This window comes from Rhinoderma darwinii, chromosome 8, assembly GCF_050947455.1.
Source record: "Rhinoderma darwinii isolate aRhiDar2 chromosome 8, aRhiDar2.hap1, whole genome shotgun sequence".
NCBI classification, from domain to species: domain Eukaryota; kingdom Metazoa; phylum Chordata; class Amphibia; order Anura; family Rhinodermatidae; genus Rhinoderma; species Rhinoderma darwinii.
In genome coordinates, this window is record NC_134694.1 from 8,325,027 (window position 1) to 8,345,952 (window position 20,926).

Here is a 20,926-nt window from a genome sequence, read left to right on the forward strand (position 1 = left end):
AAGTGGGTGAGTACACGATCAGCATGTTATAACCGTACATTGTAATAATTACAAAATATTATTAGAAAAATTTGACAATTATTTCATGCACTTTTATCATGTTCACATCACATAGCCATAATGTAACGGAAACTTGCCATCAAAACCAGATGTAAAAAAAATAAAAAATTCAGATACTAGCAAAATCTAAAAAACAAATGTGCAAAAAAAATTATTCAATATTATATTGGCATTGGAACACTTGGTGCCGGACTGTAAGAATCATTCTTTTTTTTTTCTAGTCAGTTCGGGGATTATTAGATTAGGAAGATATTCTATAGTCCGGCTGTCCCTGTAGTTGTCATGCCCAATCGGTAGTGGCGGCCATTTTTTTGGCAGGAATATTGGTTGTGTTTATAGCATTTTTAATATTGAATTGATGGATTGTGAACTACGTATGGTATCCATAGGGACCCATTCAGCCGACATCAGGGAGGTATATGTCGGCATATCTTCTTTTTTTGCTCTATGGATAAGCGTGGTAGACTATGCTATTCCATGCAGAGGCATACATGAAAAGAAAACATATACCGTGCAGTATATACTTTTTCTACAATAGGGTCCTTTGGGCGACACATGCTACTCTATGCTTATACAGTGGCATATGTTGCAGCCTTTCGTCGGACGTATACATCAGGAAATCTTCATGACGTATGCCTCTGACAGAAGGCAATAACGAAGTGTGAACAGAGCCTTAGATTCATAATGGCTTCCAGTACGGAATGGAGATGACAAGTCATAAGAAGCTCAACACAGGACCTTATATATCAAAACTGCAAAAAGGTTGCTCAAAGAGTCCATGATTCACGGTTCTTGATTTGCCCAATACAGTCCAAATAATAAAAGCTGAATTCTGATTGGTTCACCTTTTTCTTTTTTCCATACATGAGGCCCATTGATGGTTGTATATCAGAACAAATGTTCCACTCAGGAAATTATCAATTGTTCTAAACAGGTACTACTGAGGGCAACCAGAATTTTGGGAGATTTGGTGTTTTGCTATCTCCGTACCCTGATCGTCAATGGTTACAACAACAGGTTACCGGAAATGGGGACATACCTGCTAATCACCAGAATTGCATTGTGTCCAAACACTATAACAACCCGTAATTATGGTCTAACCTGACAATGGGGGGGATAGTTGGGTCATATATGGAGCCCATCTGATGATTGGAAGAGCCTGGGAACTCATAGACAATTTTTACACTGAATACTAGTTGACAAGTGAAGTATATTCAGAGTCGGACTGGCCCACCAGAGTACTAGAGGATCCTCCACCCGGCCTAGGTTCTGATACAATAATGTGCCCGAAAGGGTCCAGCAGAAGACAACCCCGTTTAGAGGTAACTTTGGAGCCAATCTCTTGTCACTAGGGTCTATTAGAGGACAGTTCACAGATAACCTATTCGACCTTATTAAAAATATATCCCGTGTGTACAATGACAACCACAACAAAGTTTACAATGCAATCTAAAGTAGACGTGCACATGTCCTATACAGATGGAGGGTGACCCTCAGGATCATCTTCTCTGGTGGGCCCAAGGAACTCCAGACCGACATGTAGTATATTACAGTAAGCAATCTATAGACAATATATTCTGGACCAAAAAATGGTAATATGGTACTTGATAATACAAATTATGTTTGGACTGGCCCACCAGAGGACTTGATGGACCGCCAGTGGGTCCATGTTCTGACATAATAACAAGGCTCCGTCAAAAACAATGCTCATGAGGTCCATCAGAACCTGACAGTGGAATAGATCAATTGCAGATGACAATTTCCCCTTTTGGGCCCAAGTTTGACATTGCTTACAAAATCTAACTCCAAAATAACTCTATTTTCACAAATTTTACGAAATGTAACTACCCTGTGACTAGCAAATGAATGGTCCTGACCTGTAAATTTAAAAATATATTATCATTTTTTTTCTTTTCGGTAACCCTAATAAATATGTATTAGGGGTATGAAAAAACCACAATATATACAGTATATTATCATACTTTTGGTCATTTCATACTACTCACCCCACGGCTCACTTATTTTATATTAAGTCATCATAAAGAAAAAATATCTCCACTTTATAATTCTGGGGGTTTGACATCTACAAACTAAAAACATAGTCCAAAAAAAAGGGGATCTTAAACCAATCACATTTCAGCTATAATTTTATCACCCGAGGTAGTAAAATAAAACCAATGATCTGATTGGTCACTACACCCCATACCAGGACCAATGAATCAGTGCTGTCACTTTTTTCCCGGTGAATTGTTATTAAAGGGGTTGTCCAATTTTAGAAAAATATGGCTGCTTCCTTCCATAAACAGTGCCACACCTGACTGCAGGTTGTGTTTGGTATTGAAGATCAACCCCATTTGCTTCAATTGTAGCAGGCTGCAATACTAAATACAACCCATGGTGTGGTGCTGTTTTTGGAAATAGGCAGCCCTGTTTTTCTGATCCTATACATCCCGTATAACCCCATGGCAACATGCAACATAAAGTTACGTTGCTGCAGCCAAGGTGTTCGCGCATTTCAATGTAACTACATTTCGGTGATGGTGCAAACTCAGAAGCTGAGCCCGCATCCTCTCCAGCGGGTGTCCACTGTATACTACGTACTCCGATCCCGACCGTTTAACCCCTTAGATGCCATGGTCAATAGCAACCGCAGCATCTAAGGGGTCAATACTGGCAAACCCCAAAAATGGCTGCTTTCTCTATGGGCTTTGACAGAGTTTAGATTAAATTAAACAACCAAAAGACTTGTATTACTTAAAGGGATTGTCCAAGATTAGATAAAAGAACAGCGCCACTAATGTCATTGAGTTGTGTCTTGTGTTGCGGCTGGGCCGCATTCAAGTAAATAGGGCTGAGCTGCAATACCAAACATAGCCCATAGAGAAGAGTGGCGCTGTGTTTATTTTTTTTGTGTTTTTTAAAGACCCCCTTTTTTCTTTTAATATTAAGAAAAATAAAAACCTAAGGGATAGCAGAAAACAGACAGAATGACAAATTTCCCATTATGAATAATACATGTGCAGAACTATACAACCCATGCAAATTGAAGACATTTTTTGTTGTTGATGGGGAAAAACAAAGGAGGCAGATGATGATCAGCGGTACAATAATAACACCTTTTAGCAGCAAAAATAAAAAGTGTTCAAATATTGTTCAGTTTGTCCAATTAAAACTTTAACGTACAGAAAAATAAATAGGAAAAGGGGCGGAAAGAGGGGCTCATTTTACTAGGTGCAAAAATAAAAACAAAAACTTCAGTTCATTTCTCTCCAGTAATGAAGTGTAAAATCCAACCATCGAGCCGGGTGTAGTGAGCAGAGGGGGGGATATGTGTTAAACATGCAGTCCCAGAGTCCTGTTGTGACCTCGTTCTTACCAGTTATGCAAATGTGAATTGCGTTGCTCTTAGGTCCATTATATACCATCCACAAGCCAGAACAGTCACTGTCTCTCTTCTTTGTACTACACCACAGTGCTAACAGAGGGATCGGACAGATTTAGCTGACCCGTGATGTCAGTTGGATGGTATTGCTGTAAAATACAAATATACAGAGGAAAGGTGAGGATCAACTGGGGCCAAGCCTGGACTCTGCCGATGCAGCTTCTGTTTCATTCTGCAGAGTTTTAGGTCTGTAAAAATGACAATACGTTGGGCCAGTTATATATTCAGGTGGCTTACTGGCTAAGAACATTTGTTACACTGATCACAATAAACAGGACACACATTGGAGTTCACCGTCATCTGTTTGATCTGTATTATGACTGGAAGATGTAAGTGTAGTAATGTATGGAGAGTATGGGAAGTTGTCGTAAAAGTAACCGAGTGTATCCAACCCCTGCCACTGTCGGATATATCTACTGTCCCCCCCCCCCCCCACAGCTAAGTAATGTGAAAATGAGATACTTTCCTGCCATGGAACATTGGGACTGGTCCTTGCAAGCTAGTTAGTGAAGTATTTTACTCAGCCTTGACTAGACCTTTGTTAAAATGCATAAATTTAATTACATTATTGATCATAGCTCAATAAATAATATAATACTGCCCCTTATAGACAAAAATATAGCTACAATAATACTGCCCCTTATGGACAAGAATATAACTACTATAATACTGCCTCCTATATACAAGAATATAATTACTATAATATTGCCCCTATATACAAGAATATAACTACTATAATACTGCCCCCTATATACAAGAATATAACTACTATAATACTTCTCCTATATACAAGAATATAACTACTATAATACTGCTCCTATATACAAGAATATAACTACTATAATACTGTCCTCTATATACAAGAATATAACTACTATAATACTGCCCCCTATATACAAGAATATAACTACTATAATACTGTCCCCTATATACAAGAATATAACTACTATAATACTGCCTCCTATATACAAGAATATAACTACTATTACATTGCACCCTATATACAAGAATATAACTACTATAATACTGCCCCTATATACAAGAATATAACTACTATAATACTGCCCCTATATACAAGAATATAACTACTATAATATTGCACCCTATATACAAGAATATAACTACTATAATACTGCCCCTATATACAAGAATATAACTACTATAATACTGCCCCTATATACAAGAATATAACTACTATAATACTGCCCCTATATACAAGAATATAACTGCTATAATACTGCCCCTATATACAAGAATATAACTACTATAATACTGCTCCTATATACAAGAATATAACTACTATAATACTGCTCCTATATACAAGAATATAACTACTATAATACTGCTCCTATATACAAGAATATAACTACTATAATACTGCCCCTATATACAAGAATATAACTACTATAATACTGCCCCTATATACAAGAATATAATGATTATAATACTGCTCCTATATACAATAATATAACTACTATAATACTGCCCCCTATATACAAGAATACAACTACTATAATACTGCCCCTATATACAAGAATATAACTACTATAATACTGCCCCCTATATACAAGAATAGAACTACTATAATACTGCTCCCCTATATACAAGAATATAACTACTATAATACTGCCCCCTATATACAAGAATATCACTACTATAATACTGCCCCTTATATACAAGAATATAACTGCTATAATACTGCCCCCTATATACAAGAATATAACTACTATAATACTGCCCCTATATACAAGAATATAACTACTATAATACTGCTCCTATATACAAGAATATAACTACTATAATACTGCCCCCTATATACAAGAATATAACTACTATAATACTGTCCCCTATATACAAGAATACAACTACTATAATACTGCTCCACTATATACAAGAATATAACTACTATAATACTGCCCCCTATATACAAGAATATAACTACTATAATACTGCCCCTATATACAAGAATATAACTACTATAATACTGCCCCTATATGCAAGAATATAACTACTATAATACTGCCCCTATATACAAGAATATCACTACTATAATACTCCCCCTATATACAAGAATATAACTACTATAATACTGCCCCTATATACAAGAATATCACTACTATAATACTCCCCCTATATACAAGAATATAACTACTATAATACTGCTCCTATATACAAGAATATAACTACTATAATACTGCCCCTATATACAAGAATATAACTACTATAATACTGTCCCCTATATACAAGAATAGAACTACTATAATACTGCTCCCCTATATACAAGAATATAACTACTATAATACTGCCCCCTATATACAAGAATATAACTACTATAATACTGCCCCTATATACAAGAATTTAACTACTGTAATACTGCCCCTATATGCAAGAATATAACTACTATAATACTGCCCCTATATGCAAGAATATAACTACTATAATACTGCCCCTATATACAAGAATATAACTACTATAATACTAACCCTATATACAAGAATATAACTACTATAATACTGCCCCTATATACAAGAATATAACTACTATAATAGTGCTCCCTATATACAAGAATATAACTACTATAATACTACCCCCTATATACAAGAATATAACTACTATAATACTGCTCCTATATACAAGAATATAACTACTATAATACTACCCCCTATATACAAGAATATAAGTACTATAATACAGCTCCTATATACAAGAATATAACTACTATAATACTGCCCCCTATATACAAGAATATAACTGCTATAATACTGTCCCTATATACAAGAATATAACTACTATAATACTGCCCCTATATACAAGAATATAACTACTATAATACTGCACCTATATACAAGAATCTAACTACTATAATACTGCCCCCTATATACAAGAATATAACTACTATAATACTGCTCCTATATACAAGAATATAACTACTATAATACTGCCCCCTATATACAAGAATATAACTGCTATAATACTGTCCCTATATACAAGAATATAACTACTATAATACTGCTCCTATATACAAGAATATAACTACTATAATACTACCCCCTATATACAAGAATATAAGTACTATAATACAGCTCCTATATACAAGAATATAACTACTATAATACTGCCCCCTATATACAAGAATATAACTGCTATAATACTGTCCCTATATACAAGAATATAACTACTATAATACTGCCCCTATATACAAGAATATAACTACTATAATAGTGCTCCCTATATACAAGAATATAACTACTATAATACTACCCCCTATATACAAGAATATAACTACTATAATACTGCTCCTATATACAAGAATATAACTACTATAATACTGCCCCCTATATACAAGAATATAACTACTATAATACTGCCCCCTATATACAAGAATATAACTGCTATAATACTGTCCCTATATACAAGAATATAACTACTATAATACTGCCCCTATATACAAGAATATAACTACTATAATACTGCACCTATATACAAGAATCTAACTACTATAATACTGCTCCTATATACAAGAATATAACTACTATAATACTGCTCCTATATACAAGAATATAACTACTACAATACTGCTCCTATATACAAGAATATAACTACTATAATACTGCCCCCTATATACAAGAATATAACTACTATAATACTGCTCCTATATACAAGAATATAACCACTATAATACTGCCCCTATATACAAGACTATAACTACTATAATACTGCTCCTATATACAAGAATATAACTACTATAATACTGCCCCTATATACAAGACTATAACTACTATAATACTGCTCCCTATATACAAGAATATAACCACTATAATACTGCCCCCTATATACAAGAATATAACTACTATAATACTGCTCCCTATATACAATAATATAACCACTATAATACTTCCCCTATATACAAGAATATAACTACTATAATACTGCTCCTATATACAAGACTAAAACTACTATAATACTGCTCCTATATACAAGAATATAACTACTATAATACTGCCCCCTATATACAAGAATATAACTACTATAATACTGCTCCTATATACAAGAATATAACTACTATAATACTGCTCCCTATATACAAGAATATAACCACTATAATACTGTCATTTTTATTATAATAATAATGGACCTGGACATCCCCTCTAAGCTATTGATGAGCTGAGTGGTAAAAGATATAAGGAGTTGTTTGCAGCAGAGGACTGAGCCTGGATTATTCAGCGTCTGCCATCAATGTTCTTCCCTTATTTCTATCTAGAGTAGAAGGTTAGAAATACAGCTGTTCTCTATTGTGACGCTCTGGCAGGGGGAGACTTTGTCCTGCGATTCCAGCGTAAGGCAAAGAACAGCCACAATGTGTTAGAAGATAAAGCGCCATTGTGTGCCGGTCTGATCCATGCACAGTGAGCTCTGTGTATACTCTGCTGGCCTCAAAGCACACGCTCAGTATGTGGTGGTGTCACTGCCGCCTCCGACTGACTGTGTATGGGAACTACGTGCTGACATTGACTTGGCAGTAATATAATAATCGTGTTATTACATAGAAAATTAACAGCTTACATTCAATTTTCATTAATATCTGATCGTTTTACACTCCAGGACTATTTGTGGACGTAGGCCATTCAAGATTATGGTGGACGGGGGTGTGAGACCGCCTGAAGGTACGGATTCTGCTTGCAGAGATCCAGCTAAAGTTAGGGAGTCTCTAAGGAAAAACTATGCAAAATAGCTGTCCTCCAGAAGGAAGAAAACTGCCCCTCAAGTACCACCTATAGGGGGCTACTCTGTAAGTCAATGTCTGACCCATTCAACAGTAGGTTTATAAGCCAAACCAGAGACCCTCATCTGGAGGAGAATTTATGAGCTTCTCACGCAGCCAATCAGGACTTTGCTCTGTAATGTCTGGTTTGGCTGATAACCCATGTACAAGGGGTCATACATTGACTTATGGGGTAATCACCTATAGGTAGCACCTAAGAGACCGTATACATGCATTGGCCCATAAATGACTTATTTTGCACCAATGAAATTAGAGTGGGTTGTCGATGAGATTGCGCCTGATTTATTAAAAGGTGCACATCTCTTACTTGATAAATCTGGTGCATTTGGAATTGTTAGGAGCAGCTGCACATTTGCGCCTGTTATTTGCTTTTTTTTTTTTAATATTTTGCTTTTGAAAAACCTAAAAGTAAATTTGAGAAACCTTGCTCATTTTTGTATAGTTTTAGATGAAGCCTTTTTATCCTGTGCTATTTCCCCCAAAATCAATCATGAACTAAATAATAAATGTGCGCCATTAACTCACAGGATAGCTACCTATAGGTGGTGCCAGAGAAACCGAATTCTTTCTTCTGAGACAGAAAATAAAAACTTACTGACCCCTATGGGTAACAGACAAGGTTGCCATTAACTTTCCAGACCTTGAGGAGGCTATACGTATTAGATATGTATTGGCCAACAGCCCTAATGCTTTGCCAAGGTATGTCTGGAGAGAGGTGAAGTATGCGTCTGTAAGACATCTCTTCAGGAAATAAAAGGACATCAGCTGAAATAATCCAGCTGGGAAAGTTCTCACTTTTATTAAGAAAGGACAAAGAGCAGGGTCGATAGACGACCTTGACACAGCCAGTGTTATTCATACAAGGTCGCTTTTATGTTGTTATTGTACTTATCTATATCTGTGGGTGATAAACCTTGAACCTATGAGATAGATGAGTAGACTCATCTCCGCTCCTGATTTCCTTGACAGGAGCATTAACCCTGGGAGTCATTTAGAAAAGCCATATATGACCAAGGCTAAATGAGAAATAACTGTTTATCTATGATATACTACACTTTCTTCAACCTTGAAGGTGAGATTTCTCTTAAAGTGGTACCTTTTTAAGTTGAATAACATAAAGGAACATTTTGATACAATGTTTTTTGCCGTGGCCAGGGCCTAAGGCGGCGTAGTATGAATTAATAAAATTCCAATGAGAGAATCCTTGTCATGCTCCGCCTCCTCAGGCCCTGTACTAGTGTATCAGTTTTAGGCCGAGTGTTCCTTTAATAATAAACCACTCATTGGCGACAATATATCTAACCCACTTTTGATTTCAAGAGACATCTGCCATCCAAACTCTCTATCCACCTATTAGTTCAATTGTCAATGTCTTCTCTGTTGTGTCCAATAGAAAATTCCTAATTAAAGGAGTTATCTTACCACTACAAAACCTGTCAATCCACCCTGCTTGGGACTGCCCTCTATTTTCCGGAACGGAGAGCCGCTATGTAAGACTGGCTACTTCTCTGGGGACTAGGCCCGGACACGGTACTTCCGTACCATTCATTTGAATGGCTGGCATGTAATGCTAAAGTTCCCCTGTAGTGGCTTTCCTGGTGATAACTGCTGATCGCCGGGAAGTAGAGAAGCCGAAGTCACGGCGATCAGCTGATCCCGCTCCGGTTTCTTTTTAAAAACAGGTGGTCTTTATGAGACAACCCCTTTTTAAGCAGCTGTGAGACGACAGTGCTAATTATAGTATATATTGTACATTTTTGCAAAACTAACGTCCTAATGGTGCCACCTATGTCCGTTCCTAACTACCCATTGCCTACGGTGATTGCTTATGCTGAGTAGTGGGTAAACTGATATGTATGGACTATATGTAACGTGTGTATGTGAATACAAATCGATTCAACTGTGACAATATACAAGGTATACAAACCTAGCACATGGTACATCCACATAAAAAATATATTTTTCCACATTGGTTTGATAAACAAATCTATCCTAACAAACTCACACACTTATAAACACAGTAAAACCGGTAACATACAGTTCAACAATTCTGCAATTCTGAGTTTTTATTAAAATTTTATGTTGGTATTATACTATAAAAATTGTTTTATTAGGTTCTTAATAAAGCAAATTGTTGCATTTGGAATTAATGGAACATATCTGGAAGGGGTTGAGAGTTAAAGGGGTTTTACTTCTCGTGGGGGAAAGGGGGTCTCCTCAGCAAAATGCTGTAATCACAAACAAAAAAGTACACAAACTTGTGACACAAACATGACTCTTAGTGATGTGAAACTTTGCCAAAATAACAAAAATAGAGTGTGTCCAGAAGGCGTACAACGAAGAACAGGAAGGAACAAGTAAAAAAAAAATAAAAATTTAAAAAAGTTTTAAAAAAAAAAACACAAAAAAGTCTTGGTTTAAGATCGGCACCAATAAACGCAGAGAATTTTTTTGTTTTTTTTAAAGCATAAAAAAAATTATGCATTTAGCATGGTCTTAAAACTGACCAAAAAAATGTATAGACTGGCTCCATGGAGTCCAGAAAATTCGAATTTGCTTAGATTTCGATGCCTGACTAAAACATGGGGCTGGAATGTACTTGCATGTACAATGCGCAGCTTCTGGATGGGCGTTTGGCAACCAATGAAATGGTAGAGGAAATTAAGGAACAGAGATAGAGAGAGCCTTAGACAAAGACGTAGAAGAGGAGATGAAGAGGTTGAGCCATACAGTAGAGAGAGCAAGCAAGAGACAGAGAGTAAGAGAGAGCAAAGCTCTTCCTCCGAGAGTGCAAGCAAGAGAGAGAGAGTAAGAGAGAGCTGAATTCTTCTTCCTTACCGTGTCTTTGCAGGACCTACGTCTCTTGAAGCTGGAGGCCAGGGTTGAGGTGATGGACCTAAAAGAGGCTTTCTTTTTAGGGTCAGGTTCTGCTCTACCACTTTTTCTATCCTAAAATGAATATGTATAAGCAATTAGATACCTAATGTGTCTCTCCTTTAACTACCTCTACACTGAATATAGTCCAAGGTGACAAGATGTTGTCCTATCTTGTAAGACTGACTCTGTATGGCAACTAGCTATGGTGGAATTGCGGTCAGGAGAGGGAAAAAATGGTCACCAGCTACGTATTGGATCCACCAATGTCTTAGTAGGAGATATATCTGTATCTATTGTGCTACCACACTAAGTATAGGTGTAGTCAATTAGGGAAAACATTATTAATTTGTTTCCCTTGAAACAAATTCCACCGGTCCATGCCAATTTTGTCAAAATTGGATGCCAATTTTTGTAAAAAATTACAGTGACCATAGTGATTTTTGTTAAACACTGCTTAAGCATTGGACAGTGGTAAATTCTAAATTCAGCTATCTGGGGTATGAGGACTGTGTGGGTGACTAGAGAAGGTTAGGATCTTTAAGCTGGAGGCAATGTCACAAGAAAGATAGAAGACGGCATTAGAAAGCAGCCATTGTATGAGATTTCTGTAAAAAATGTATTCAAAAATTTTAATGGTGCATTGGCGCAAAGAGGTTTTTTTTTCTTTCCAAAGGCAAAAAAAAAAAGTAAAAAGAAAATCATAATTTCTAAAAATTAAAAAATGGCAAATAAAATAGAGAAGCATTAGCTATTTTTGACATTGCATAAGAAAATGTTGTGAAATCATAAAAGGTGGGAGAGAAAAGAAAAGATGAGGCTTGTTCTGTTATACCAACGTTGAGTATAACAAAAATTTATTCCATAGGTGACTGGGCACCTTCGATGGGATAAATTTTGGGATTTGTTGTTTTCCTTTTAGATAGGCATGCACAAATGGGGTTTAAGCGGTATGGATGGCATGGAATGACTATATTTTGCTCCATGTATTATCCCAAATCCAAATTTTGCTAAAACAAATAGATTTTTTCCACTTGCCTTCCTTCTAGTAACGTGACAGACTTTTGTTTTCTGTAGTTCCCACCTGTGGAAAGGTCTCAGATTGTAAGATTGTTTTTTGTTGTTTTTTTTTCACAACCCCCACAGAGTGACATGCACACTTAACATGTACAAAAAATTTCCCCTACGTTGACACGGGGTGCAGGGGAATTCTAGAAGGTTGGCAAGTGAAAATTGTGGTGCTCGTGACCGTCTAATGCTCCTGGCCGGCAGACTTCTCCCCGGACGAACACAAAGGGAGAGTGTTTCCGAGAGACCAGACACCATTTCTTACCATCTGAATTTATCAGGTTGAATTTTTTGAATCCGAAATCAGAGCAATACTCGCTCCAAAAATATCCCAAAATAGCGTGTATATAATTATAAATATATTTATATATCTGCATAATGTGTGTGTATGTATGTGCATATAAATTGTATGTGTGTTGTTTTTGGATTTTTTCCACCTTAATTCTACCCCAAGTTTCGGGTGTTTGAAGGGGTTCTTCGGACAATCTCTACTTATTAGAATGGCCCCATGACAATAGGCTGATCACAAAGTGTGCCTTCTGCTGGAAACCCTGTGATCAACTGTGATCGCTGTTGAAAGCTGGCATTGAGTGTTTAATTTCCCTGCAGCGCCACCACAGGGAAAATAAAGCATTACACAATGCCTATTCACATCAATGGGTTGTCCGTGTAATACAGGACAGCGAGAGACTCTCTTAGAAACAACTCTCCACTCTCCCCAAGAGATGAAGATCCCGAACAGAGGACCCCCCTCTATTAACTCAGGATTCCCTAAAATGTTGTAATGGCTGTGGGGGGAAATTGCTTGTTCATTTTTTTTCTTCAACTATATTTAGGGTACAAAATCCATTAGGACGTTTATTACTCTGCTTTACATCCAAAATGTCCATGGCCCTACACTGCTCCCAAAATGTATGTATGTGTGTGTGTGTGTGTGTGTGTGTGTGTGTATATATATATATATTATATAAAACAACCAAAAACTGAAAAAAAAAATTTGAAAAAACATTTTTGGGGATTCCATGTATGGACTCCTGACCTTCAGGTTGTGCACCTCGGATGTCTCATAAGTACAATCATTCACCAATAAAGCCTGTCTGAATGGTATCCGACACTTTTTCGGCATTTTTTTCCCTCCGCGCAATATGTTCACAGATAACGCTGCACCCAGTCCATGTTTTTATATTTACCCTGTTATTATATCCACCCATAATTCATTGTCTAGGTCTCCCAGGTCTGCAGCACCTCACAGAAAGAGCACATGCACCACAATATTTTATGTTGATTATGTAGATTGCAACTGCACTTTTAGTTTTAGTTTTATTTTTTATTTTGTAATTCACAAACCTGTTTTTGTATTCATTTAGATGAACTTTAAAATAACCAGCATCTGTCTTCAAATTTTAACGGTAGATTAACAGCAACGTGGCAACTAATTTTTGTCTATTATTCTACAGGACAGACATGGGTTCGTTATCCATTTGTCACCAACATATAGGGAGGTACGGGTTGACTCTGCGGCAATGGTCTGTCGGTGTTTTGAGGAGCCTCAATATCTTGGTGACTGAGACACATGGTTGTGCGATAGCCATGGGGCTGTGTTTCAGTGTGGTATATGGAGGTCATATGGAAATATATGAGGTTGTATGGAACAGTAAAGAACCCATGTGGATGCTGTAGACCATCGGGAAAGTGCAGTCCAATATAACATCAATGAAATGGATTCACTTGGTCACGATTCTTTGTTGCCCCGGCTGAAAGGGAAGGGTTAGTCTGACATCACATTCAACAGAATATGAATTACCGTATACACACACATATAGAAATATTATTACCTGCTACAAAAGACAAAAACTAAAACTGCAGCATTCACCGAGAAGCTAAAAAAAATTGGGATATTTTTGGCTATGGTTCGGGGTACAGTCATAGGTTCTTATGATGATACGTTATGTGATATATTATAAAAATATCAAAAAGTTGGAAGTTCTTTATTGAATCTAATGGGGCCTCTAATTTTCAAGTCTTCCACATTCGCATCTACACAATTGTCTCCCTAGGATATGCCTATGTAGCTCTTATACATCCCCCTATACTGATGGATACCAGGGAGTCCCAATTGTGGTTGCTGGAAGATGTAATACTGAAGACGCCTTTCAAGAGGTTATCCACCTTCTCCCTCTCTGTCAGCATTGGGACAAACTAGTTTTCAGTTGACAGACTGGTTGCTATGGATCCACTGCCTAACAACAGAATTGTATATGATGTTGTCAGACAGCACATCCCTTATAACCAGTCGGACTCAGACTGCTTAATTGAAGGCAACAATGCCTTTTGAGGGCAGAGAAAGGGGCAAGGTGGCTTCTATCAGTTGCTATGGATCCAATGCCTAACAACAACAGAATTGTATATGATGTTGTCAGACATCACGTCCCTAGCAACCAGTATGTCTCAGACTACATAATTGAAGGCCACATTGCCTGTTGAGAGCAGATAAAGGGGCAAGGTGGATTCCATTAGTAGCCATACCATGTGTTTCTCTAGATTTAAGCTTTCGAAAGAATGGGAGGAGAATGCCGAGGACCCATTTTCATTCATGTCAAGGACTATATCAAATAAATATTTTGAATTAAGAAAAAATGCAGTAATCAGAGACTAACTGGTTGCTAGGGACATGCTGCATGACAACTTCCACGGCAGTGGGTCCATAGCAACCAGTCTGTCTCACAAAATGTCTGTTTTTTTATTGGGTTTTTTTAACACTACCTGCAGTTTTAGTATCTTGTTTTCACAGTGGTCAACAAATGTCCTTACAGAAAAAAGAAATGGGATATAAGGATGACCTGTGCAGTGTGAGGAAGCTCAATTGTCAGCCATCTTCTGACACTGACACGGTCATAACATACAAACTATGGTGAATAGCAACACATTATAACATGAGGACACCTGAGACTCCACAGTGAAATGGAGAAGGTTTAATGTAGACTGGACAAGACGTAGACACTGGACCATGATGAAGAATCTGCTCTCCGACAAGGAAACAGGAAACGCACCTGTGGGTTAAGTTCTCTAAAACGTTTTGTCATACCTGCAGGTTTTTTCGCCAAACGTTCACGGCGGCAAAGGCGAGCTGCATCTGCTTCCTCCGGGCATCCTTATGTCGTTTGTAGGCTATTTCGATAAATATCAGGAAGATTCCAGCAACAATACCACCAGCAACAAGCATAAAGACACCTGGGAAAAAAATAATAGGTAAGAAAAACAGTATAAAAGATTGTAAAACAAAAAAGACTAAAAATAAAAAACATCTTATAAAGAAAAAAAATAAGAATAAAATTATATATAAATATATATTAGTCCTCAATGAATTAGAATATCCACAAAAAGTTAATTTATTTCAGTAATTCAATTCAAAGAGTGTGTCTCCTATATTCTATAGATTCATCACACACAGAGGGATCGATTTCCAGCATTGTTGATGATTATGGGAACAGTTACTGAAAACCCAAAATTTAGTGTCTCAGAAAATGATGTTATATAAGCCCAATTCCAAAAATGATTTTTAATACTGAAATGTCGTCCTACTGAAAAGTCTGTCCAGTATCTGCCCTCAATACTTGGCTGGGGCTTCGACTCTGCATGAATTACTGCATCAATGCGGCGTGGCATGGAGGCAATCAGTCTGTGGCACTGCTGAGGCGTTATCAATGCGGCCTGGCATGGGGGCAATCAGTCTGTGGCACTGCTGAGGTGTTATCAATGCGGCGTGGCATGGAGGCGATCAGCCTGTGGCACTGCTGAAATGTTATGGAAGCCCAGGTTGCTTTGATAGCGGCTTCAGCTCGTCTGTATTATAGTAGTTATATTCTTGTATATAGGGGCAGTATTATAGTAGTTATATTCCTGTATATAGGGGCAGTATTATAGTAGTTATATTCTTGTATATAGGGGGCAGTATTATAGTAGTTATATTCTTGTATATAGGGGGCAGTATTATAGTAGTTATATTCTTGTATATAGGGGGCAGTATTATAGTAGTTATATTCTTGTATATAGAGGCAGTATTATAGTAGTTATATTCTTGTATATAGGGGACAGTATTATAGCAGTTATATTCTTGTATATAGGGGGCAGTATTATAGTCGTTATATTCTTGTATATAGGGGGCAGTATTATAGTAGTTATATTCTTGTATATAGGGGGCAGTATTATAGTGGTTATATTCTTGTATATAGGGGCAGTGTTATAGTAGTTATATTCTTGTATATAGGGGGCAGTATTATAGTAGTTATATTCTTGTAGATAGGGGGCAGTATTCTAGTAGTTATATTCTTGTATATAGGAGGCAGTATTATAGTAGTTATATTCTTGTATATAGGAGCAGTATTATAGTAATTATATTCTTGTATATAGGAGTAGTAGTGGTAGTAGTAGTAGTAGTAGGAGTAGTAGGAGTAGTAGTAGTAGTAGTAGTAGTAGTAGTAGTATTACTACCTGGCTACTTGTTTGCCCAATGCAAAAGCTCCCTCCAAGCATTATTACTTACCTGCCATGTTCTCAAAGGTTAGTGTAGCTGGGGCATTGCTGCGAGAGTCACATTCCTGATATCTGACCCATGTCTTATCAAGATCTTCCATAAATCCATTCTCATGTGATCTAGAGATAGAAATGAATAGAGTGAGAAACTGCTGCATTTTATTCCTGGCAGACAACTTGCAATAGCAAATTATACAATACCCAGATGTACAAAACCTGTAAAAGAAAATACCCTTTAAGTACCATCAAATATTAAATAGCTACACATATCACATATAACTTCTAGTTCATGGTGTACAATATTATAGTAGTTATATTCTTGTATATGGGGGCAGTATTATAGTAGTTCTATTCTTGTATATAGGAGCAGTATTATAGTACTTATATTCTTGTATATAGGGGGCAGTATTATAGTAGTTATATTCTTGTATATAGGAGCAGTATTATAGTAGTTATATTCTTGTATATAGGAGCAGTATTATAGTAGTTATATTCTTGTATATAGGAGCAGTATTATAGTAGTTATATTCTTGTATATAGGGGCAGTATTATAGTAGTTATATTCTTGTATGTAGGGGCAGTATTATAGTAGTTATATTCTTGTATGTAGGGGGCTGTATTATAGTAGGTATATTCTTGTATATAGGGGCAGTATTATAGTAGTTATATTCTTGTATATAGGGGCAGTATTATAGTAGTTATATTCTTGTATATAGAGGCAGTATTATAGTAGTTATATTCTTGTATATAGGGGGCAGTATTATAGTAGTTATATTCTTGTATATAGGAGCAGTATTATAGTAGTTATATTCTTGTATATAGGGGGCAGTATTATAGTAGTTATATTCTTGTATATAGGGGCAGTATTATAGTAGTTATATTCTTGTATATACGGACAGTATTATAGTAGTTATATTCTTGTATATAGGTGCAGTATTATAGTAGTTATATTTTTGTATATAGAGGCCGTATTATAGTAGTTATATTCTTGTATATAGGGGCAGTATTATAGTAGTTATATTCTTGTATATAGGGGCAGTATTATAGTAGTTATATTCTTGTATATAGGGGGCAGTATTATAGTAGTTATATTCTTGTATATAGGAGGCAGTATTATAGTAGTTATATTCTTGTATATAGGGGCAGTATTATAGTAGTTATATTCTTGTATATAGGGGCAGTATTATAGTAATTATATTCTTGTATATAGGGGAAGTATTATATTAGTTATATTCTTGTACATAGGGGCAGTATTATAGTAGTTATATTCTTGTATATAGGGGGCAGTATTATATTAGTTATATTCTTGTACATAGGGGCAGTATTATAGTAGTTATATTCTTGTATATAGGGGGCAGTATTATATTAGTTATATTCTTGTACATAGGGGCAGTATTATAGTAGTTATATTCTTGTATATAGGGGCAGTATTATAGTAGTTATATTCTTGTATATAGGGACAGTATTATAGTAGTTATATTCTTGCATATAGGGGCAGTATTATAGTAGTTATATTCTTGTATATAGGGGCAGTATTATAGTAGTTATATTCTTGTATATAGGGGCAGTATTATAGTAGTTATATTCTTGTATATAGGGGCAGTATTATAGTAGTTATATTCTTGTATATAGGAGCAGTATTATAGTAGCTATATTCTTGTATATAGGAGCAGTATTATAGTAGTTATATTCTTGTATATAGGGGGCAGTATTATAGTAGTTATATTCTTGTATATAGGGGGCAGTATTATAGTAGTTATATTCTTGTATATAGGAGCAGTATTATAGTAGTTATATTCTTGTAAATAGGGGCAGTATTATAGTAGTTATATTCTTGTATATAGGGAGCAGTATTATAGTAGTTATATTCTTGTATATAAGAGCAGTATTATAGTAGTTATATTCTTGTATATAGGGGCAGTATTATAGTAGATATATTTTTGTATATAGGGGCAGTATTATAGTAGTTATATTCTTGTATATAGGGGGCAGTATTATAGTAGTTATATTCTTGTATATAGGGGGCAGTATTATAGTAGTTATATTCTTGTATATAGGAGCAGTATTATAGTAGTTATATTCTTGTATATAGGGGGCAGTATTATAGTAGTTATATTCTTGTACATAGGGGGCAGTATTATAGTAGTTATATTCTTGTATATAGGGGCAGAATTATAGTAGTTATATTCTTGTATATAGGAGGCAGTATTATAGTAGTTATATTCTTGTATATAGGAGGCAGTATTATAGTAGTTATATTCTTGTATATAAGGGCAGTATTATAGTAGTTATATTCTTGTATATAGGGGGCAGTATTATAGTAGTTATATTCTTGTATATAGGGGGCAGTATTATAGTAGTTATATTCTTGTATATAGAGGGCAGTATTATAGTAGTATTTCTATTGATATCGGTTGTGATTGGTGATCCTTTAGATTCTTTTGTCTGCTGCATAAAATGAAATATCACATCCAAGACTAATAGTTTAGGATTTGTATTTGTTAGTCTTGTCTGATTGTAAAGACTCTCTATATTTATTCCTATGAGATTGACATAGTGACTCCTGGGGGTCTTGCTGCTTATTTAGAGCCCCTGAAATTGTCCTAAGCTTTTTAGGACGGCCATTAAAATGAATAGACCTCCTACTTCACGCTTTACACCGTTATTGTATGTGGAAAATAGAGGGGGACCCCTGCCTAGGAGCTCTTCTATCAGCTCAGTAATATAAATTGGTTGTCCACAGCAGATAACCCGATAATGACATTTTAGAAATCCTAACCTCCCTTCTCAAACACTTGGCACTTGGAGGGTGGGCATTAATGAGTGAAATCCAGGGCGTCCATTAGGAATAGGGCCCCTTTAGCAGGGATCAAAAAGGGGCTACTCCTTATGGCTCTGGGTAATGCCAACCAGGACGGAGGGGCCAAGTGCTCATTTGCACTCGCTGAACCCTTTAAATTACGCTTGTGCTGATTCCCCCCACCCGTGCTTGCTAACATTGGATTTTGCCTATGGAGATGGTAGTCCTTCCCAATGTCTTAACACTCAACAGCAAAGGGGATGGGATAAACCATGACAGGGCCTCCTCTCTTCTGCAGGGACTGCTTCTATGGTACTTACATCGCCCACATTTAAAATAATTACAATCAACGTGGAACATACTTGAGAATGTTGAGGGACACGTTCTGCTTCCATGGACTGTCCTTTCTCATACCGATTCCAAAACCAGAACGGAAGAACAGTTCTCCGGTGGTGACAAGATCGCACTTCTGAGAGGCTTCAAATTCCAGGACCGCAGAATCCCAGATGAAAGCGTGGAGTTTACTGAGAGACAGAAAGAGGAGGACGTTCAAGGACAACTCCAGGCAAAACTAGTTGGTCCCCCATTTTTGAGTAATAGCCACGTGACTGTAATGATCTTGGCACAGTGCCGCTCTACTGGGCATTCAGCAGGTGTAACCCGCCATGTGCTAAATATGACATATAATATCCACATGTTCGAAGCAGGTTAATTATGTCAATGCAATGCCCACATTTGGTCTCAAGGGGGCTCTGCTTTATTTATGCATGTAAATACCAGGTTCTTTATTGTTGGTTATTATTAATACACTTACAGCAAATTGCAACATAGGGAGTGAGAAACTCACACAGTGCATTGTGACAAATGCCAAACAACCTCTTTTTGTTGTGCTCCTTATTGTGCTGTGCTAAAAACATTAATATATATTTTTTAATTGGCTACAAAGTTCGTGAATAAAAGCCACAGAAACTCCCATAACTCTGCGTCAGCCATGCCCCATAAGTGCCTTGTACAAATGCCCATATACTGTAAGTGCTATAAGTGCTTACCACAGCGCCATTATAACTGACTGCCTCAGATGTCCTTAGAAGTTGCTGCTATAGATGCCCCCACAAATGTCTGGCCATACATTCAACCATCAGTGCTTGTCCCAAAGTCAGCCATATTATAAGTGCCTTCCTCAGAGGTCCCTATAAATATCTGTTATAGATGCCCCCATAAATGCCTGGCATAGATGCTTTATAAATGTCTGCCATAGATGCTGCCATTAGTGCTTGTCCCAGATGCAGCCTTATTATAAGTGCCTTCCTCAGAGGTCCCCATAAATGTCTGCCATAGATGCCCCCATAAGTGTCTGCCATAGATG

At 36.6% G+C, this 20,926-nt stretch overlaps 1 protein-coding gene across 10 annotated transcripts in view; it reads right to left on the reverse strand.

The window, feature by feature from the left end:
• GRIN1 (glutamate ionotropic receptor NMDA type subunit 1) overlaps positions 1-20,926 on the reverse strand; it is a 57,703-nt gene continuing 36,777 nt past the window's right edge. For 2 of the 10 annotated variants that reach the window (XM_075834872.1, XM_075834873.1), the window contains 5 exons: positions 19,923-20,084; positions 16,771-16,880; positions 15,313-15,458; positions 11,124-11,234; positions 1-3,591 (listed from right to left, as the gene is read on the reverse strand). In XM_075834872.1, coding sequence (XP_075690987.1) covers positions 3,523-3,591; positions 11,124-11,234; positions 15,313-15,458; positions 16,771-16,880; positions 19,923-20,084 — 598 coding nt within the window. In that variant the 3' untranslated portion in view covers positions 1-3,522. The other 8 variants (XM_075834875.1, XM_075834881.1, XM_075834876.1 and 5 more) reach the window with 7 other exon arrangements.